The sequence below is a fragment of the Oryctolagus cuniculus genome, chromosome 3 (assembly GCF_964237555.1).
Source record: "Oryctolagus cuniculus chromosome 3, mOryCun1.1, whole genome shotgun sequence".
Classification (NCBI taxonomy): domain Eukaryota; kingdom Metazoa; phylum Chordata; class Mammalia; order Lagomorpha; family Leporidae; genus Oryctolagus; species Oryctolagus cuniculus.
In genome coordinates this window covers 122,221,308-122,244,476 of record NC_091434.1, presented here as the reverse complement: position 1 = coordinate 122,244,476, position 23,169 = coordinate 122,221,308, and the positions used below count along the sequence as shown (strand labels likewise).

The following is a 23,169-nucleotide window of genomic DNA, read 5'->3' as shown; positions in this document are numbered from 1 at the left end:
CTGAATAACAGCCCCACCCAAATGGAATCTGGATAATAAGGCGACTGCTACCTCATTACAAAATGTAAACTACTGTAGCTATGCAAGCACCCAGTGCAATGTTAAGTATACCTGTTTTATCTACTGAAATGTTCCTGTATTTTAAAAAATGTTTTTACTTCATAAAATTTGTAGTTTTACTCTTTCAAATGTCAAAAAATATCAATGTTAGCTAATGCTAGGATTTCAAAACAAAACTTTTGTTAATTTATTCTTCTGTGAATAAGCAATATAAGAAAATCAGTCTTAGTCCAGCTTTCTTTATACATTAATTGATACAGAACACTTCAGTGGGCAGTTTCCTTTAAGAAGGCAGAAGTGAGCCTGGAGAAAAGGTCACACATACATACACACACACACACACACTCTCTCTCTCTCTCTCTCTCTCTCCCTACCAAATCACACCGCACCTGACAATGTATCTGAACAAAAAGGAAAGCAACATCAAGCTTCTGCTTACTTGGTCCATGCTCTCTGGAATGAACTCTCCTTCACTGTTGATGCTAGTGAATGACCCGTTCCGGGCAACCTGGTGTAATTCATCTGGAATGTATCCTGGGGGAGGGGAGCTTCTGTCTCTACTAGTGGAACCTCAAAGGAGAAAAATTACGTGCATTTTTATAAATACCAGCAAGGAAATAAAATTTTGTTTTAACTGAATAGGTTGTATTTCTGAACTACATCAAAAGCAATTTTAGCAAATGAATCCAGTGTTTGTTAAAACTTAACAGAATGCTTATGTTTGTAAAACTAGAAATGTTTCTGTGCTCTTCATAAGCTCCCACCCTACTCCCTGTAATATTCAGTTAATATTTATTAGGTAGTACGTTCTCCTGAGTGCTGACAGCTGTATCATGGGCTGATAATGCACATTTTTAGATATGCTTGATATGCTGCTTCTGAACTTCCAGAGGCCACTGGTACCGTAGCACATGCTAGCTGTTAACCTAACTGATGGGCGGCATTATGATACAGTGAAAGGATAAGGGCTCTGGAGTATTCCAGTGTACATCCCCACCTCTGGCTATTTACCAGCAGCTATGTCTTTGCATAAATTACACAATCTTCATTAGCCCATTTCCCTCATCTGCAAACATGAAAATAAAACTCTTCTGTGCATGGGTGTTGTGATCACAAAATCATTCATAATGAACATGGTCTATGCATATTTGGCTCGGTGATATTCTTTCCATTCACTCTCTTTAATCTTTAGAAATCTGAAGTGAAATTACTTCTTTGTCATTTAGCCCTATGTAAGAGTATTTATAATTTTCAATCTTGCATTTTATTTTGGGGTACTTAAAAATCAGGCTTTTTCTGTGGCAAATCTTATTCCTGGAATTCAAATTTATTAGTAGTTTAGAAAAATAGATGAGCAAGAGTTGTGCTTAAGCTTGCAACACCAGCACCCTATATGAACACCAGTTCATGTCCCAGCTGCTCTTTTTTTTAAAAGAGTTATTAATTTATTTGAAAGGCAGAGTTAGAGAGAGGCAGAGGCAGAGAGAGAGATCTTCCATCCACTAGTTAACTCCCCAAATGGCCCCAATGGGCTGGAGCTGGGTGGATCCGAGGGCCAGGAGCCTGGAGATGCTCCCAAGTCTCCCACATGGGGTGCAGGGGCCCAAGCACTTGGGCCATCTTCTACTGCTTTCCCAGGCTGTAAGAGAGAGCTAGATCAGAAATGGGGCAGCAAGGACTTGAACTAGCACCCATATGGGATGTGGCACTGCAGGTGGTGGCTTTACCCACTACACCACAGCATCCTCCCCACCTCCAGTTGCTCCACTTCTGATCTAGCTTCCCCTGGGAAAGCAGCAGAAGACAGCCCAAGTACTTGGGTCCTTGACATACATGTGAGAGATCCAGAAGGAGTTCCTGACTCCTGGCTTGGACCAAGCCCTGCTCTGGTCATCAAGGTCATTTGGAGAGTGAACCAGCAGCAGTGTGTGTGTGTGTGTGTGTCTCCCTCTATCTCTGTAACTCTGCTTTTCAAATGAGTACACACATCTTTAAAAAAAAATTTTATTCGAGGGGCCAGCGCTGTGGCATAGTAGGTTAAGCCTCCACCTGTGGCACCAGTATCCCATATAGGCAATGGTTCAAGTCCTGGCTGCTCCACTTCTAGCCCAGCTCTCTACTAATGGCCTGGGAAAGCAGTGGAAGATAGCCCAAGTGCTTGGGCCCCCCCACCCATGTGAGAGACTCAAAGGAAGCTCCTGGTTCCTGGCTTTGGATCAGCCCAACTCTGGTTGTTGCTGCAATTTGGGGACTGAACCAGCAGTTTGAAGACCTTTCTCTCTGTCTCTCCCTCTCTCTGCCTGTAACTCTGCCTCTCAAATAAATAAGTAAATCTCTAAAAAATTTTTTTCATTCAAAAAGCAGGTAGACAGACAGAGCTGCCACCTGCTAATTCACTCCCCAAATGCCTATAAAGACTCAAACCAGGAGCCAGGAACTCAATTCAGTTCTCCAATGTAGGCAGCAGGAATTGAATTGCTTGAGCCATCACCACCACCTTCCATGGTCTGCATTGGTGGGGAGCTGGAATCACCAACCTGGAACTGGGCATCAAACACAGACACTCCAATATAGGACTCAGATGTACTAAGTAATGTCTAAAATGATAGGCAAATGTCAGCCCAAGTCAAATTTAAGGCAAAAGGGCTTTAGCCTTATATAAAGGGGTCATTTTAAATGAATGCCAGCATTCATTAGTGAGACAGGCAGAAAAACAGCAAGGTACATATCAAGGGAAGCACATAAAAGAAATCACCTACACTTCTCTGTAAAATGATTAGAGGCTGAACTTTGAGTCAGTGTCAATTTAGGTTCTACAAATAACTATAGCCACAAAGATGATATTGGGCCCTATTGTTTTTATTCTTTCATAAATCCTTATTTATAAAAGATCAATATATTTAATTACTAAAAGGAGACAGGGAAGAAAAATGGTTATGAAAACCCCTTTATCTTCTAACTTGACGGCCCATTTGTCTTCACTCTTGTTAGTAATGGATCTATCAATCCACACTTGCCTCAGATCTTTACACTGGCCTACACCTCCACCCCAAAGGAAGATTTCCTCTTGCTTCCCTTTATGAAGAGAATTAAAGGTAATAATTACCAATAATCAAGGAAAAACAGTAATGGTCATATGTATGTATCAAAGCCATTCCAAGTTTAAAGTAACGCCAATAAAAAACTAGTGATTCTATATAATTTCCAGTTTCTTCTTCCTCTGGCACTTAAGTCAAACAACAAGAACATTTATTAGTAGATTAAGGTATTTGGTAGAATTTTAATTCAAAATGAATTCAAAATGTCAATTCAGCTGGGGCATTTAACTTGCTCTGTCTAATGCGATGAAAATGAACTGGCAACTTACTTCAAAATATAGGTATTATAAAGTGGTAAGAAACAGATAAAGAAATGCACAACTAAGAGTAGTCATGCTTTCCAGAGTCAGCAGTATAGAGTACTTTACAAGAGTTCTCTCAACAATCCAATGAGTTAAAGACAAATTTACTGGTCTGATGGCTGCTGGGTTAATTAGAGTGCTCAATGATTCAGATACCAGCTTTCTTACCTATCACAGACAGTCGTTTTTTCCTTTCTGCTCCAAATACTGTGTTATCCAAATCTTCTAGTGATGTTAATGGTTCTACAGTAGTAGCCTACAGAGGATAAGTGACAATTTTAATGTTATTCTTCCCCTTCAGGACTTTTAAATAGAATCCTCTTCCCTACCAAACACAATCTAGCTATTCTATATTGTTTATGGGCCTTAGCAAACCTTACACTCTTTGAAACTTTTATTCTAACATAATTCTTCCCAAACTGTCAGTTTCTGTTAGCTTCACATACTCAAAATATTATACTTATTTGTAATTTTTGACTTGTAGTTTTGAAGAGCAAAGTTATTGAAACAATAGCAATTAAAGTGTGTACTTTTACATTTATTCATATTGAAAATACAGTGATGATTACATAATGTAACTATTTCAAACATTGGATTTTATAGGCTTAAATCCCACAATTATTAAGAAAAAATTCCAATTCCTACCTGTGCATTACCATTTATTACAAGCAATATTTTGAGGCTCTTCATATGAATACTACGATCCAACAGTTCCACAGCTTTATCCAAGTCATCTTGGGTAGTTAGTGGAATTACCAACTAAACAAAAAGGAACATAAAGAATCATACAGCCATCTCATCAGGTCAAGCTCTCCCATGGTTATCCCCATTACTAGGGCATTAAAAATTTCAAAATACCTTGCTCTTTGATTTGTTACTACAATGACAGTCTGAATAAGCACATGACTCTATATTGTTTTGCTCTCCCCATGCTGCTACCAGTAAAATCTCAGAATAGATACAGCTAAATATTTTTAAATTTAGCTGTTAATTACATAAAGATTAATTTTCTAAGATTCTTCCACAATATTGCCAAATATAACTTACAAAATATTCATCCCCAAATGACATTAAGGAGTACAACACAAACTGTATAAAATAAAGGTATGATTTTTCATCTGCACAGATGAAACTCTCAGTGCTTTTTCCAATAGTAAACACAGATTTGCGCTCATGCCCAGTGCGCTCCTTGACACACCAACACCCACAGCATCTGTGACAGCTGCCATAGAGAACTGCCACAAGCAACCTACATGCCATCTGCAGTCCACCTGGGGTTTGCCTCTCTGACCCTGCTGGCCTGAGCACTGTTCTTGCAAGAAACCAAATGGGTCAGTCATCCCATCAACTCTAAATGTGGAAATCTGCTTTCATCAATTGTCTCATGGATCAGCTATTACAGAGGACAAAAGCACCAAAGAGGTCTGTGAGAAAAAGTATGATGCATACATTTTAAGAAACTCAAAAATACTTTTAAAATGTCAACTTAGTAGTTCAAGAAGACTGTCAATAACTCCAAAGTACATTCAACTTTATTGAAAGACAAACAGAAGTAAACAAATGAACGTATTCCACTTGCCCTTATTAGCAGAGTCTATGAGTCACTCAAATTGAAGGCCTACATAGTTTGGGATTCCCTACAATACCTTGTGAACAAGGACCTATGCACATTAGCAATAACTACAGAGCACAGCAAAGAGAAAAGACTTGGTAAATGTTATTTAATAAATATCATGTAGGGGAAGAAGGCACTTCAGGAACAGTGGGTTAAGCCATATCCTATGACACTGGCATCCCATATAGCACTGGTTCAAATCCTGGCTGCTCCACTTCTGATCCAGCTTCCTGCTGACATGCCTGGGAAAGCAGCAGAAGATGGTTCAAGTGCTTGGGCCCCTGCCACCCACGTGGAAGACCCAGATGGAGTTCCAGGCACTGGCTTCAGTCAGACTCAGACTCAGCCAACTGCAGCTATTTGGGGAGTGAAACAGTAGATGGAAGATGGATCTCTTTCTCTGTCTTTCAAATAAATAAATACATCTTAAAAAATAAACAGATAGATAACCCAGAGGTGAAAGGTGAAAGTTTGATGTACATCCAAACCCACTAACTAGCAGGGCATACATTCATTCTCTATGATTTCTTTATGAGAAACACCCTTGTTTTAAGAACCACAAAGGACTACCATGAATTCCATCACACAGTCTGCTCACATTTACTAACTCAACACCTACAACCTAAGTCCCAACTTCTGTCTGAGGCTAATTTCATACTACAAGTTACCCAGCCACTGGACTCTGTTTTCCTTTTAAGAATTTGTTCCTAATGAAAAAATAATTATTAACTAATATTACACAAGTCTGATCTATTTATCTGCTTAATAAATTCCTTTCCTTCTCCTACCAGTTATGAATCAAATGGGCAATTTTGCTCCTCTCATTAATCATCTTTTTTATAGTCCTGATGTGATTATCCCTATGTTCTAAGGTCACCTATTACAAACAGTAAAATCCAGAATGAGAGTCAAGAACAAGTCCTGGCTTATCTAAATTATAGTAAATAAAACAGAATTTTCATGCTTCACAAATTCATTTCAGTATTATTCACGCAATCTCCCTTCAGCTAATTTTTGATATGTTATGTTAATATAAATCCTTTCCACAAAAGAAAAAAAATTAGTTCAAGAACACAAGGAATAGAACTTAAATTTGAAATAAGTGAATTATCTTCTTGACTTTACACAGTGAAATATGAAAATAGCCCATAGATTTTCTTGTTCTCATCTAAACTGAGAAAGAGTTCAGAAAATCTCCCACAAGAACAACTACAGTCAGCATCTTACTAGAAAAAACAAATCCATTCAAGCTTCAAATTCCTGGTTATTTCAATTCTGGTGAACCATAAGTTTATACGGTAATAGTTCATTTTGGGCCAGCACTGCAGCTCACTAGGCTAATCCTCTGCCTATGGCGCCGGCACACCGGGTTCTAGTCCCGATTGGGGCGCCGGATTCTGTCCCGGTTGCTCCTCTTCCAGTCCAGCTCTCTGCTGTGGTCTGGGACTGCAGTGGAGGATGGCCCAGGTCCTTGAGCCCTGCACCCGCAAGGGAGACCAGGAGGAAGCACTGGCTTCTGGCTTCAGATCAGCGCAGTGTGCCAGCCGTAGCGGCCATTTGGGAGGTGAACCAACAGAAAAGGAAGACCTTTCTTTCTGTCTCTCACTGTCTAACTTTGCCTTTCCAAAAAATAAAAAATAAAAAAAAAAGTTCACTTTGAACAGCATGAATGATACTGTACCAGAAATAAGTAAATAAGTGGAATAATATGCAGTATACATGAATTTTTTATTTGTCTACAGGTACACAAAACTAACACCTCTTGTAAGATTTTCCTTAGGGCCTGGAGCTGTGGTGTAGTAAGTTACGCATCCACCTGTGGAGTTGGTATCCCATATGGGTGCCAGTGTGAGTTCCGGCTGCTCCATTTCCAATCCAGCTCTCTGCTATAGCCTGGGAAAGCAGTAGAAGATGGCCCAAGTCCTTGGGTTCCTGTACCAGCATGGGAGACCCGGAAGAAGCTCCTGGATCCTGGATTCCAATCAACCCAGCTCTGGTGGTTGTGGCCATTTTGGGAGTGAAATAGCGGATGGAAGACTTTTTTCTCTCTCTCTCCGCCTATGCCTCTCTGTAACTCTGCCTCTCAGATAAATAAACAGATCTTAAAAAAAAAGAAACTGCAAGGCATCACTATAGTATAGTACTCGTCCCTTTGTGGATATTAAATGTTTGGGTTATGGATTTTTACTTTCTCAAAATATTTTCATCTCTGAGCTGTACGTGGTTTCTTTAGACAAGCTACATTAACATTTTCTTTTGCTTTAACTATTTAAAATCTAATATATTTAAGTATTTTATTTACACTTTTTAAAATGTTATCTATTTATTTGCAAGGTAGTTACAGAGAGAGGCAGAGGCAGAGAGAGAAAGTCTTCCAATTGCTGGTTAACTCCCCAGTTGGCCACAGCAGCTGGAGCTGAGCTGATCCGAAGTCAGGAGCTAGGAGCTTCTTCCAGGTCTCCCATGCGAGTGCAGGGACCCAAGGAGTTGGGCCATCCTTCACTGTTTTCCCAGGCCACAGCAGAGAGCTGGATCGGAAAAGGAGCAGTGGGGACTCAAATCAGAGCCCATATGGGATTCCGGCTCCATGTTAGCGCACTATGCCACAGCATGGACCCCTTGCACTATTTTTTTTAACACTGATAAAGCACCTTCACATGTTTTCTTGCATTAATTTTTACTAAGCTGTCTGCTATCACTCTATCCCCACTCCACTTTATTTTTAAATTTTATTTATTTATTTGAGAGGTGGAGTTACAGAGAGAGAGAGTGACAGAGACAGAGACAGAGAGACACTGATTCACTCCAGAAATTGCCCCAAGAGCCAGAGTTGGGCTGATCCGAAGCCAGGAACCAGGAGCCAGGAGCTTCCCCAGGGTCTCCCAACGTGGCTACAGGAGCTCAAGCACCTCGGCCATCCTCAGTTGCTTTCCCAGGCCATAGTAGAGAGCTGGATTGGAAGAGGAGCAGCCAGGACCTGAACCAGTGCCCATGTGGGATGCCAGTACTGCAGGCAGAGGCTCAGCCCACTATGCCACACCGCAGGCCCCATGGCACTTTTCCTATTTCTGAAACACACACATCTTTTCCTCCTTAGGGTCTCTATATGCACTGCTCTCAAGCCACTCTCCCAATCAGCAAGGATCTTTGTCTGAAACTCTTTGTAGGATCAGTTTTTCATACTTAAGAGTCTCAGTATATTCTGTAGACAAATGAAAAACTCACTTATACCACATATCATCCCACTTACACAAATATTTCTGGCATTGCTTTTCTTTAATATTATAAATAGGACATCTTCTGCCTTTGCTTTTATTCTTCATCACAATACTTTATACATTTCCTTCAAAGAATTTCCTATGTTTGAACAACCCACTTATCAGTCGTCTGCTTCTATACTAGTCTACAATGTTTCCTCTGTGAGGAGCTGCAATTCCTAACTCATTATATTAGGCTTCAAAAATCCAGTGATTATTTTGTAAAGACAAGAAACTAAAATAACTACTAAATCATTCTTGTAAATTTTAAGATCACAAGACCTCACAAAGAACTTTAGAGTTCTCTGCGGTGGTCATGGGCACTGGCATTTCAGCCGGGTTTAACTTGAAGGAATCATACAGCGTGGATGTCATTGGGACACTTCCTTTGGGGCCATTAGCAGAGAGCTGGATTGGAAGAGGAGGAGCCAGGACTCGAACCAGCACACATATAGGATGCAGGCACTGCAGGCAGAGGCTTAATCTCGTATACCACAGCACCGGCCCCACACTGTATTTTAAACCTCAAATCAGTAAATTGGTATCATGAACGTGTCACTAGCAATGATTCAATGTAAAGCTTTAACACAGTAAAAAAAAAAAAAACTCAAAGACTGAAAGAAACCTTAAAGATCATCCAGCCCATCCTAATTTTACAAAAGACTAAAAAGGGATTGCCCCAGAATACAAAGCTCCTTAGTGTCAGGCAAGCATTCAACATCACATGTATTAATTCCTAAACATAAGCTTACATTGCTAATCATGTCATAACCAACACTAAAACAATCTTTTATGTTTTAACTAAACTGTTAAGACTGCCAAAGCTCTAATGTCTATAAACAAGTGTAGAATATGAGAATAGTCCATCCAGAGTACAAATTAAGTATAAGACCAAATTTCAATGTAATATATATTTCTTTCTATAATAGATTATCCATTCACTCACATTCCCAGTAATACCTTCTATTATTTTCTATAATAGCAAAAATTTCAATCAGCTAAAATTCACAAATATCCATGAGAAATTCCTGACATATCATATACTTATCAATCCCTAAAAAAAAAAATCCTAAACACAGTCTTATAAACATAATACTTCCCAAAATAAGTACTAAAAATTAAATTATACATGATTACCTCGTTATTGGTATAATGTAGATCCATAGACTGTCCAAAGGCAATTTTAGCTTTAGACCTCAGATCTTCCAGTTTAACTGGTCTGGGGAACTGAAGGATTCTATATGGGAAGAATTTTAAAATATTTTTATTTTCTTAGACATAAATAATATACTGGTACAGTTACCTCATTAGATAAAAAATGAAACTACATAAATGCTCACTTTTGTTAAACATCAAAACAGATTTTAAAAAAAATATGTATTACATATGTAAGTATCCGAGAGACAAAAGAGAGAGTGAGCAAGCTCCCATCTGCTAGGTTATTCCCCAAATGCCCACAGTGGCCAAGATTCAGCCAGGCCAAGGTTACGAACCAGGCACACTACCCAGTATTCCCTTGTGGATGGCAGGGGCTCCAGTACTTGGGCCATCTTCTGCTGCTTTCCCAAGCACATTAGTAGGGAACTGGATTGAAAGTAGAACAGATGCGGCTCAGACCAGTTCTCCAATATGAGATGCCTGCATTGAAGGTAGCTGTGCTACTATGCCAGCCCCCAGGAAATTTCCTTTTGAAAATTTGTATTAGAGAGAACAAACTTCAAAGTTTTTTGAGCTTTGTATTAAAAATCTGTGCACTTGATCAAATTGTTAAAGGGTTAGGAATTTGGTCTAGTGTTAAGATGCCAGTTAGGATGCCCCATCCTACCTTAGGGTGCCTGGGTTCAATTCCTGGCCCTAGTTTCTGATTAACTTCCTGTTAATGCAGTTACTTGAGCCATCAGCACTGCCTCCTAAGATCTGCACATGAACTATCTCTGTTGCTATGTCTGCCTACCTCTGTCTCTCACTCTCCCTTTCAAATAAATAAATACTTTATTTTAATTTTAAAAATAAAGAAAGTGATTCTTTGGGGATTCAAATTTTGATGACTTTATCCTTATCCTCAACATTTTTGGGCATATGTCTCATGTAAGCATAACTCCAAAATAAATATTTTAAATGACTAAAATTTGTAATCCATGTTTTAGTATTTTCTTCCTATGTCTCAAAAGACTGGCCTGTACTGTGATCCGAGAGCATATTCTGCAAACCTGAAGACTGCCATACTAGCCCAGACACTCCAAAAGAGACAGCATGTCTGCTGTGTTCATATTACCCCTTCTAGGCCTGTCATAAGTAGGTACTCAATAAGTAGTAGTAAACTAGGTTTTTAGAATTGGGAGAACATACATTAAAGAATCTTAACAAGGAAAGCCAATTTGATAACAATTATATGATTATTATCTAGTATACTCACCTTTTTTTAGTGTTTTTGTGTAAAACACACTTAGACCTTCAAGTCATATGATTTATGAACTATGTTAAACTCCCTAAAACAGGCTTTTCATTAACTTAATGGAAAACTCATAGCAGAAATGAAATCCTATCTTCTCTAACTCCTGTAGTTTTTATTAGCAATTTTGTTATCAACTATAACTACCACCACTTTTGTACTGAGCTACAAATACCAAGAGGAAGACTAGGTTTAAATCTCTGCTAAATAATTTATAGTCACTGTTCTAACTCAGTGTCCCCAACATTACTAATGAAATACATAAAGTCTCTGGAGAATAATCAAAATTGTGAACATTAAGTCCATAAACTCTATATAGCACAGAGGGATGATACAATTATGGGAAGGAGAAATCTTTAATTTCCACTGAGTAAAAATAAAATGGAATTATGATATTTAAAGCTGCCTTGTTCAGTGACCTTATTTCTCTTCTCTTCTAATACTGAAAAGTAAAATCATTAATCACTTCTAATATCAAGCCTAAAATTTTGACAGATTCTATTTTGTAGTCCAAGCACATGTTACATATTACCAAGTACCACTCCATTCTCAATTTATAAGCCACGAAATTTCAAACAAAATTGGAAAGAACCTCGCTAATCAGTACACAGGCTTGATTAAATCAATTAAATGCCATGTAATGTTTTCTTCCTTACCTTTTTTCTCCTCTGTGTTCAAATTTGACCCGGACATCATTCTGTAATGAATTGACAAGTCAGTCATCTAATCATTCAAAGATCAGATAAAATTTTTAGCATTTCTAAACAAATTTTTCTTAGCCACTCATTTAAAATACAGCAGAAGGGCAAAGATTTTTCATTTTCAGTATCAGCTCCAATCAATTGACAGTGTCTGTCAAAAAGGTGAGATGAGAATTATATGTTTCTGGCCGGCGCCAAGGCTCAATAGGCTAATCCTCCGTCTGCAGCACCGGCACACCAGGTTCTAGTCCCGGTTGGGGCCCCAGATTCTGTCCCGGTTGCCCCTCTTCCAGGCCAGCTCTCTGCTGTGGCCAGGAAGTGCAGTGGAGGATGGCCCAAGTCCTTGGGCCCTGCACCCCATGGGAGACCAGGAAAAGCACCTGGCTCCTGGCTTCGGATCAGCGCGGTGCGCTGACCGTGGCAGCCATTTGAGGGTGAACCAACAGAAAAAGAAGACCTTTCTCTCTCTCTCTCTCTCTCTCTCTCTCACTGTCCACTCTGCCTGTCAAAAAAAAAAAAAAAAAAAAAAAAGAATTAAAGAATTATATGTTTCTGACTCTGGACTCAACAGGAAAGAGCTCCAGGATCTACTTAATGAAGGCATTAAGACTATTAGGCATTTGCAGGTCCTGTTGCAGGGAATGTGGAATACTGTACTTATACTTTTCATGCTGGGAATCCCAAATTAATTTCACTTGTAAGCATCAAAATCACCCTCATCCTATTTGCAAAAAAAAACCAAAATAAAACTACAAAACAATTTGCTTATCTTAAGTGCCTGAGGAATGGATTAAGTATGGGCTTTGGAGAACAGTTACTTTGTTAAATTAAACGGTATATTTTCCCCAAATATATAATAAATAACAATAGTTGATTCAAAAGTATAAAAGCTGAATACTCTAAACAAGTCCTCTGTAAGAACAGGATATTAAAGGAAAATAATTCATAGGACAACAAAATAAACTTTAAAAAATACCTGTTTTTTTGGTGATGAAGATTTTGCCTTTCTGGTTTCCTGTAAGGATAGTGCTGGCCGACTTGCCTTGTGAAGGACAGCCAGATCTTGCATGATTGAGTTCAAAGCCTGCTGATCATCTAGAGATTCTTAAAATTACATATGTAGAATTGTAATTTCAACATATATTTATCACAGGCCTCAAATACAAAACATTAAATAAAATCTAATGTAAAAAAGCATTAGTTTAACATAAAATACATCTAAAACATTTTTATGCTATACCTACAGTGAAATGAAACTTTACTTAAAAACTGAACATAAACAAAAGAACTCTGAAAACAAGTAAGACTAAAACTGCACTAGACTCAAGCTATAGCATCAGACACACAACAGATCTATAAAAGCAAAATAAAGTCATTCTGATTCTTCTAATGACTTAAAATCCTAGATAGGAGTCAAAATGGCTCTGGAATAGCAAATTATTTTTTATGACTCCTAAACATAACATCAACCAGATATCTAAAATCTTAATAAAATCAGGGGAGAGGAGAGTATATAAATACATAATCATTTAACATTCGTATGCAAAGAAGAAACTTCATGTTAGGCCTTTTTCTTCTTTCATCAATATTTAAGAGTCAGAAATAAAGAAAAGTATCATCTACAGACACTGGACAACTGAAACCTAGACGTATAAGCTCAAACTCGTTCACATATGACAAACTAGTTAATGATATTTGTCAGCAACAAGTTAAAAGGTAACGTGGTAAGAAAAATCCATTCCTTAGAAAAAGTACTGAAATGGTAAAACTAAGAGAAAGATCATGAATCATGAACTGTTTTGGTCTCTTCCAAATACATCAAAGATTTCTTTCTGAGACGTTAAGCATGCACCTCAATTAGAAGCTCTCTTGAAGATTTCAGGAACACCTTAATTGATTTTCACTAGAGTAAATCAATCCTAGTGATAATCAACAGTTGATAAATGAAAGAATCAAAAGCCTTTATAGTTTATATTCTAAAATGTTAGCATTATGGTGACCAATAATTTATGTTCCTAAAGTAATAATTAATACATGCTATATATCTAAGGGAAATCATTCATATTAATCTAACAATTCCACAGTTCTAACAGTCTTTTTTTTTTCTTTTTTCTTTTTAGATTATTTTATACTTATTTGAAAGGGAGAGTTAGAGAGCACCCACGCTGTACTTCTAATCGGTGTTCTACTTCCCAAATGGCCACAACAGCAGAGGCTGGGCCAGGCCAAAGCCAGGAGCATGGAACTCCATCTGAGTCTCCCATGTGAGTGCGGGGCCCAAGGACTGGGACCATCTTTCACTGCTTTCCCAGACATATTAGCAAGGAGCTAGCTTGGAAGTAGAGCAGCCAGGATAAGAGCCAGTCCCCATTCTGGGATGCCAGCCCCAACCTAACAGCCTTTCAGACACACAAATACCTGACTTATCCAGTACCATCAATAGGCCTCTTCTTACTACATCAATTATTTAATAACTTCTCTTTCAGTCTAATAAGTTCAGAATGATCCTAACTGGAATACAATAATTTGATGTGACCTTCTTGAATAAGAGTCTTAATTCTATATTGGGGGTGAGGGGAACTCCTAATACTTAAAGGTAACTATGTTGTTCTAATTATCCTATTAGAAAAAACAACTGAATCTTTTTCTATTTTTTTTTTTTTAATTTTTATTTTTTGACAGGCAGAGTGGACAGTGAGAGAGAGAGACAGAGAGAAAGGTCTTCCTTTGCCGTTGGTTCACCCTCCAATGGCCGCCACGGCCGGCGCACCGCACTGATCCGATGGCAGGAGCCAGGTACTTATCCTGGTCTCCCATGGGGTGCAGGGCCCAAGCACTTGGGCCACCCTCCACTGCACTCCCTGGCCACAGCAGAAAAACAACTGAATTTTTTAAAGATTTATTTACTTATTGGAGAACCAGAGTTACAGAGAGAGAGAGAGGAAAAGACACGGAGAGGTCTACCATCTGCTGGTTCACTCCCCAAATGGCCACAATGGCTGGGCCTGAGCCAATCTGAAGCCAGGAGCCAAGAGCTTCTTCTGGGTCTCCTATTGTGGGTGGGTAAAAGGACTCAAGCACCTCAGCCATCTTCCACTGCCTTCCCAGGCCATTAGCAGGAAGCTAGATCAGAAGTGGAGGAGCCAGGCCTCAAATCAGCACCCAAATGGGATGCCAATGCTACAGGCAAAGGCTTAACCTATTAGGCAACAGTGCCAGGCCATTTTGATATGTTTAGTATCAATATCACAATGCCAAAATAAATAAATGTCAGAGAAGGCTTTTGCTAAAATCTCTTATCGCATTTATATATATTTCCTTGCTTTAAAAAAAGAGCATGGTTTTCTATAATAAATGCAAAAAAGGAGAGAGTCATCTGAATAAAAGTTCAGCCCTCAGGAAGATGATGCATAAAACAAAGGATAATTTAACTGAGGTTCTTTCTTTGTGCTGGTGTGAACGATCCATGAAACTTAAGACTTATTTTAAGGAGACAGATAAAACGGGAGCTAACAAATTGACATAAGATCAAGCATAATGATGAAACTATTACGCTCAAACCATAATGAGCATTGTTCTAACAATTCTTTTTATTATTTTTTTCCCCAAAGAAACCTTTTATTTAAGGAATATAAACTTCATGCATTTCCTAAGTACAAGTTTAGAGTATAGTGATTCTTCCCACCATACCTGCCCTCCCACCCCACCTCCTCTCCCATTCCCAGTCCCATTCTCCACTAACATCCATTTTCGATTAACTTTAAACACAGGAGACCAACTCTATGCTAAGTAAAGAGTTCAACATTTGCATGAGGAAAAAAAAAAAAAAAAAAAAAAACTGGTCCTCAACAGTCCAGACAGGACTCAATTAAGAATCTCTAGTGGGCTGGCACTGTGGCATAGTGGGTAAAGCCGCCTGCAGTTTCCAGCATCCCAAATGGGACCTGGTTCAGGTCCCTGCCCCTCCACTTTCAATCCAACTCTCTGCTATGACAATAGAAGATGGCCCAGGTCCTTGGACCTCTGCACCTGTGTGGGAGACCCGGAAGAAGCTCCTGGCTCCTGGCTTCAGATTGGCACAGCTCCGGCCATCGCGGCCAATCGGGGAGTGAAGCAGCAGATGGAAGACCTCTCTTTCTCTGCTTCTCCTTCTCTCTCTGTTTAACTCTGACTTTCAAATAAAAATAAATAAATCTTTAAAAAGATTTATGGAGAAGTGGGATTAAAAGATAAGTTTAAAAAAAAAAAAAAAAAAAAAAAAAAAAAACCTCTGGGGCAGGCATTGAGCCTAGCAGTTAACAGGCCCATGTTCCCTACTGAAGTACCTAGGTTCATATAGCTCTGGCTTCTGCTAATGCAGACTATAGGAGCCAGCAGAGCTGGTCCAAGTAACTTCCCACTCACATGTAAATCCCAGACTGAGTTACCAGCTTTGGCTCTAGTCAGGGGCCAATGGGTGTTCTCTACCAAATAAATATTAAAAAAAAAAAAAAAAGAGAGAGAGAGAGAGAGATCCCTGTGGTGGTCACAGGGTACCAGTCAGGTTAGGCAGATGATATATGGATGATAAATGTCCTAAAGATCATGAGTTGACTCAATTAGGCAGTGAGGACACCAGTGGATCCCAGACTCTGATGCAGTAGTGGGTTTCTGACATATGACATATGACAACATTTAACTGAGTACAAAGCACAGAAAATATTTGGGAAATAAATTCAAATAAAATCTCTTACCAGAAATACTGCATTAAATCTCATATGCTCATTTGTTATATCTGAAAAATACTATGACTATCCTCAATGAAAAGCTCAACTGTAATTCACACTTTTAAATAACCCTAGTTGTCTGTGACTTCTTTTATACATTTTTTTAAGCAATAAATGTTCTTTGCTTTGTTACTGAATTGCAGTACTATTCAAGAATGATGACAGAAATCAATTTAATATATAACTCAGAACGCAAGGGAGAGCAAATAAAATGAAAAGTTGATAGGAATTCAGTAAGAAAGGAAAGAGCAGGGGAGAGGAGGAGGAAGGAAGTAAGGAAGGGCTGGCACTGTGGCATGGCAAGTAAAGCTGCCGCATGCAGTGCCAGCATCCCATATGGGCACCAGTTTGAGTCCTGGCTGTTCCACTTCCTATACAGCTCCCTGCTAATGCACCTGGGAAAGCAGCAGAAGATGGCCCAAGTGTTTGGGTCCCTGCACCCATGTGGGAGACCCAGAAAAAGTCCTGGCTCCTGGCTTCAGCCTGGCCCAGTCCTGGCTGTTGCAGCCATCTGGGGAGTGAACCAGCAGATGGAATATCTCTCTCTCTCTCTCTGTATAACTCCGACTTTCAAATAACTAAATAAATCTTTAAAAAAAGAAAGAAAGGAGGGAGGGAGGCAGGAGGAAGGAGAAAGAGAGAGAAAAGCAAAAAGTATACCCAATCTAGAGCTGAAGATGAAGCTAACTAGTGTGGAGGATCTGGACAAGAAAACAAGGTGCTCAAGGCAACTAAGAGAATGTCGGAGGCTGGCACTGCGGTGTAGCAGATAAAGCTACTGCTGGCAGTGCCGGCATCCCATATGGGTGCCAGTTCGAGTCCTGGCTCCTCTACTTCTGATCCAGCTCTCTGCTATGACCTAGGAAAGCAGTAGAAGAAGGCCCAAGTCCTTGGGCCCCTGCACCCACATGGGAGACCTGGAAGAAGCTTGTGGCTTCAGATCAACCCGGCTCTGGCCGTTGCCGTCATCTGGGGAGTGAATCAGCAGATGGAAAATCTCTCTCTCTCTCTCTGCCTCTGCCTCTCTGTAACTCTGCCTTTCAAATAAAATAAATAAAATCTTTTAAAAAAGAAAAAAGAGAGAGAGAATGTGCGGGAGACTGAAAAAGGTAGGAAAGTGAAGTTTTGGCTTACACACATGCCACAAGTACACACAGTGTGGCACCTCTTCACAAAAGAACATGGGTAGGAGTGTGCAGCAGTTACATTGCTTCCTGGGATGTCTGCATTCGGTATCAGAGTGCCAGGTTGTTTTTTTCTTTAATGTAAGAATTTCTCTTTTTTTTTTTTTTTTAAGATTCAATTATTTATTTGAAAGGCAGAGTTACAGAAATGCAGAAGCAAAGGCAGAGGTGAAAGAGATCTTCTATCCGCTAGTTCACTCCCCAAATGGCCACAATGGGGGGGCCAATCCAAAGCCAGGAGCTTCCTCCAGGTCTCCTACACAGGTGCAGGGACCTAAGTACTTGGGCCATCATCTACTGCTTTTCCAGGCCATAGCAGAGAGCTGAATCGGAAGTGAAGCAGCCAGGACTCGAACCTGTGCGCAAATGGGATGCCGGCACTGCAGGCGGTAGATTTACCTGCTAGGCCACAGAACTGGCCCCAGAGTGCCTAGGTTTGAGTCTCAGCTCTGCTCTCAGTTCCAGCTTCCTGATAATTCACACCTTGGGAAGCAGCAGGTGATGGCTCAAGTACTTGGGTAACTGCTATCCACATGGGAGACCAAGACTGAATTCTGAGCTCCTGCCTTCCGTCTAGCATAGCTGTTGTAGGCATTAGAGAAATGAGCTAGCAGTTGGGAGAAATCTCTCTCTGCCTCTCAAATACAGAAAAATTAATTAACCAATTTTTTTTTTTTGGAAACAAAGAACATGAGTAAATTTAAGCTTAAAGTAGTCATCTCCAAGCCATACAATTAACACAAACACTGCCTGATGGAAAATCTATTAAGAAAAAATATAAATTCTCACATCAAAAATTTCTTTATAAATGGGCCTATCATAACAAGTAATACAGGAAAATTTGCCCCTCCCCCATACCATCCTTTAACTATAGCTGACAATGCTTTTGGTTTGAACTTACCCATCATGGCAACTGGTTCAACAATTTGAAAATTAGGAAAATGGTTCTTCTGTCAGCATTCTTTATTGCCTTTGGGGATGATAAAAAAAAAAAGATAAATGTATTAGTAAGAAGAAACAAATGAGGCAGCCACACACACAAAAAGTCAGTATAAATAATATTAATGAGGGGGGCTGGCACTGTGCCTCAGTAGGGTAAGCCTTAGCCTGAGGTGCCAGCATCCCATACGGGCAGCAGTTTTTGTCTGGGCTGCTCCTCTTCCAATATAGCTCTCTGTTAATGGCCCGGGGAAGCAATGGAAGGTGGTCCAAGTGCTTCGGCCCCTGTAACTGCATGGGAGACCCGGAAGAAGCTCCTGACCCCTGGCTTCAGATCAGCCCAGCTCTGGCCGGTGCATTGATTTGGGGAGTGAACCAGTAGATGGAAGACCATCTCTCTCTCTGTCATTCCCTCTCCCTGTCTGTAACACTACTTCTCAAATAAATAAATAAACTCTTAAAAAATAACATTAATAAGAAATATATAATATGACTACTTTACACATTCTGCTGGGAAGAGGTGATTTACACTGGGGACTGATTAACTCATAAAAAATTCTAGACTCCCGGGAAAAAAGCACACATTCAGCATAAACCAGTGTTTCTACAAACAGTTAGGCACAGTGAATTGTTATCAGTTAAAAAGGTTGGAACCCTCCCAAAACTCAAGTGTCAGCCAAGGGCCGGCCTTGCTGACCTTGAAAACTAGGCCTTTGTAAGGATAAGCAGCCATCAGATCTGTTATATTAAAACTTTTCTAGATAAGCAGCAACAGGAAACTTCCACATTGGTTTAAAGAAACTGCATAAAGGGCTGGCGCCGCGGCTCAGCAGGCTAATCCTCCGCCTTGCGGCGCCGGCACACTGGGTTCTAGTCCCAGCCGGAGCACCAACGTTGGGTGAACCAACGGCAAAGGAAGACCTTTCTCTCTGTCTCTCTCACTGTCTACTCTGCCTGTCAAAAAAAAAAACAAAAACAAAAACAAAAAAACAAAAAAAATACAACAACTGCATAAAGCAGTAATTATATCTGTTTTTCCAGGCATACAACTTATAATTATATAATTTACATAAAAGTAACAGTACAAAGGAGAAAAGAATGGACTTATTGAAAGTGTTTATAAACTAATGCAATTAAGTTGGTATTAACCTAAACTACATGGTTATCAATTAAGGTATTAAAAGTAATACCCAGATCAACAACCAAAAAAACCTTTTTAAAATATAGTAAGCGGGGCATCTGGCCTAGCAGTTCAGATGCCGAAGCCAGTTAGGATGCCTGTGTCCCTCATCCAAGTGCCTGGGTTTGATTCCTAACTCCAGCTCCTACAAGTGCAGACCCTGGGAGGTTGCAGTGATGTCTCAAATAGTTGGGTTCCTGCCAACCACACAGGAGGCCTGAAGAACATTCCTAGCTCCTAACTTCAGCCCCCAGATCACTGCAGGCATTTGGGAAGAGAATCAGCACATGGGAGCACTCGTTCTCGGTCTGCCACTCAAATGAAAAACATACACGTGTTTTTATTATATATATCATGAAATATATGTAACATTAATATATAAAACATATAAAATGTTTTATGATATATATCAAAAGAAACAAAAAATTTTTTATGATACATATCAAAAGAAAAGAATTAAAAGTATACACTAGTAGGGCCGGCGCTGTGGCGTAGCGGGTTAATGCCCTGGCCTGAAGCGCCGGCATCCCATATGGGAGCCGGTTTGAGACCCGGCTGCTCCACTTCCGATCCAGCTCTATGCTATTGCCTGGGAAAACAGAAGATGATCCAAGTACTTGGTCCCCTGCACCCACACGGGAGACCCGCAAGAAGCTCCTGGCTCCTGGCTTCGGCCGTTGCGGCCAACTGGGGAGTAAACCATCGCATGGAAGACCTCTTTCTCTCTCTCTGCCTCTCCTCTGTGTAACTCTTTCAAATAAATAAATATATCTTTAAAAAAAATTACACACTAGAAAACACCTATGTGATATAAAAGGCAATAATGGAAAAATTGACGAACAAAACTAGAAAATGCCAGACATAATCAGACCTTAAATTACACTAAGTATAAATGGAAGGAACAAAGGCACAGATTAATAGAATAAAAAAATATAACTATATATTATCTATAACAGACATACTTTAAATTCAAAGACTAGAGATTCAAAGATTCAAACAGGTTCAAAGTTAAAGAAAACACTATGCAAAGTAGCCAGCGGCCTGAACTGGCTATACAAACAAAACAACAATCATTCACTGGTTCACTCTCCAAAAGACCGCAATGGCTGGGATTGGGCAGGGGCCAAAGCCAGGAGATGTGAACACAATCCAGATCTCCCACCTAGATGAAATAGGCAAATTCCTAAAAAAGAAACAACCGGAGCGGACGCTGTGGCGCAGTGGGTTAATGCCCTGGCCTGAAACACCAGCATCCCATATGGGTGCCAGTTCTAGTCCCGGCTGCTCCACTCCCGATCCAGCTCTTTGGCCTGGGAAAGCAATAGAAGATGGCCCAAATCCTTGGACCCCTGCACCCGCGTGGGAGAACTGGAGGAAGCTCCTGGCTCCTGGCTTCGGAGTGGTGCAGCTCCGGCCATTGTGGCCAATTAGGGAGTGAACCATCGGATGGAAGACCTCTCTCTCTCTTTCTGCCTCTCCTACTTTCAAATAAATAAATAAATCTAAAAAAAAAAAAAACCTACCAAAACAGATTCAAAAGGCAACAGATTTTGACAAACCTAGAAAAAAAAAAAAAGACTTGGAAATAAACAAAAAAGTTCTCATGATTTCTCATATCCTTTACCAGATGCCTTCAAAGATCCAAACAAATTAATACTAATTATTACTCCAAAATGGGAGGAATACTTCCCAATTCACGCTGAAGACAGTAGTACTCTAATACCAAATGTAAACAAAGATATCACCAAATAAAACTAAGAGATCAATAACTCTTATAGGGATAGATACAAAAAGTCCTCAACAAAATACTAGCAGACCTAATCCGAAACATTAAAAAGGAGTGCATGCATAAACGTGTGAGATATGGTCAACAAAAGCAAGGCAGATTCTGCATACAAAAATCAACATAATAAGCCACATAAATAGAATAAAAGAGAAAAAAAACAACATGAGGATACAGAAAACGTAGAAGCCAAATTTCAACGTCCTTTAATGCTTAAAAGACAACCTCATGTTGATAAATAGCATCTATGAAAAACCCACAACTAACACCATTCCTAATAGTGAAAGACTGGATTTTCCCCCTAAGATCAGAAACAATACAAAGATGTCCACTCTCTTGCCACTTCTATTTAATACTGTATCAGAGGTTCTAGTCAGAATATGAGGCAAGAAAATGAAATGAAAGGAATGCAGATTGGATAAGTAAAAATATTCAGGGGCCGGCGCTGTGGCATAGCAGGTAAAGCTGCCACCTGCAATGCCAGCATCCCATATGGGTGGCGATTTGAGTCCCGGCTGCTCTACTTCCAATCCAGCTTTCTGCTATGGCCTGGGAAAGCAGTAGAAGATGGCCCAAGTCCTTGGGCCCCTGCAACCACGTGAGAGATCCAGAAGAAGCTCCTGGCTCCTGGCTTCAGATCAGCACAGCTTTGGCTGTTGCAGCCAATTGTGAACCATCGGATGGAAGACCTTTTTCTCTCTTTTCTCTCTCTGCCTCTCCTTCTCTCTCTGTATTTCAAGTAAACTCTGAATTTCAAGTAAATAAATAAATCTTCAAAAAATATATTTACAGGTTGACAAAATCCTATCACAGAATATTATAAGATATTCACAGAACACTATTAAAACTGATAAGTAAGTTCAGTATATTTGCAGGCCACAAGAGCAATGGTGAAAATTCAGCTGTGGGACAGGTGTTTAGCCTAGCAGTCAAGGCTCCAGTTAAGACATCTACATCCCACACTGGAGTGCCTGGGTCTTACAGTCAGCTCCAGCTCCTAACTAACTTCCTGCTAATGCAGACTCTCAGGGGCTGCAATGATGGTTCAGGGTGAATCAGTGGATGGAAGATTTCTCTTTCTGCCTTTCAAATATATAGATAAATCTTTTAAAAAAATAAAGTAGAGCTAAATATACAGAAAGACCTAAATCTACAAAGCTCTTAAAGGAACAGATGCATAAAGCTTTGGAAAATTAGGCAGTAATTTCTTAAATATGACACCAGAAGCACAATAAAAGAAAAAATAATTAGACTTCTTCAATATTAAAAATTTTTGTGTGTCAAAGGATACTATCAAGATAGTGAAAAGACAGTCCATAGAATGGGAGAAAATATGTGCAAATCATGTATCTGATAAGAATTTATAAAGATCTATAAATAATATAAAAGGAACTATTAAAACTCAACAAAACAACTAATCGAATTATGAAATGGGCAAAGGATTTCACTAGAGGTTCATCCAAAGATACACAATGGTCAATAAGCACTTGAAATTATGCTCAATATTATCCGTCATGAGCGAAAGGGCACTTCATACTCAGCAGGAGGGCTATAATTTAAAACACAATGTCAAATGGTGGTATGATATAAGAAACACAAATTGCTATTTCCATGCCTATATACACCCAAGAGAATTCATAACACACTTGTAGAACTCCATTAAAAAACCTGAATACTACATTCAATGGCACAGCATTATTTACAACAGCGTGAGGTGTGGAAATTGAAACGTCCATCAATATGACTCAGTCAAAAATGGAGCAAAGTACAGATGCATGCTTCAACAGGCATAAACCTTGAGAACACTTTTAGGTGCAATAAGGTCATAGATT

At 39.6% G+C, this 23,169-nt stretch overlaps 1 protein-coding gene across 1 annotated transcript in view; it reads right to left on the bottom strand.

Moving 5' to 3' along the window:
* MAP3K2 (mitogen-activated protein kinase kinase kinase 2) overlaps positions 1 to 23,169 on the bottom strand; it is an 87,702-nt gene that overhangs the window by 25,086 nt on the left and 39,447 nt on the right. Inside the window, exons 2-8 of the mRNA XM_008258427.4 lie at positions 18,337 to 18,405; positions 12,462 to 12,589; positions 11,441 to 11,481; positions 9,470 to 9,569; positions 4,106 to 4,219; positions 3,629 to 3,716; positions 500 to 630 (exon numbers count right to left, since the gene is read on the bottom strand). Of these exons, the coding sequence (XP_008256649.2) occupies positions 500 to 630; positions 3,629 to 3,716; positions 4,106 to 4,219; positions 9,470 to 9,569; positions 11,441 to 11,481; positions 12,462 to 12,589; positions 18,337 to 18,343 (609 nt within the window). The 5' untranslated portion in view covers positions 18,344 to 18,405. The remainder of the gene's footprint in view (positions 1 to 499; positions 631 to 3,628; positions 3,717 to 4,105; positions 4,220 to 9,469; positions 9,570 to 11,440; positions 11,482 to 12,461; positions 12,590 to 18,336; positions 18,406 to 23,169) is intronic.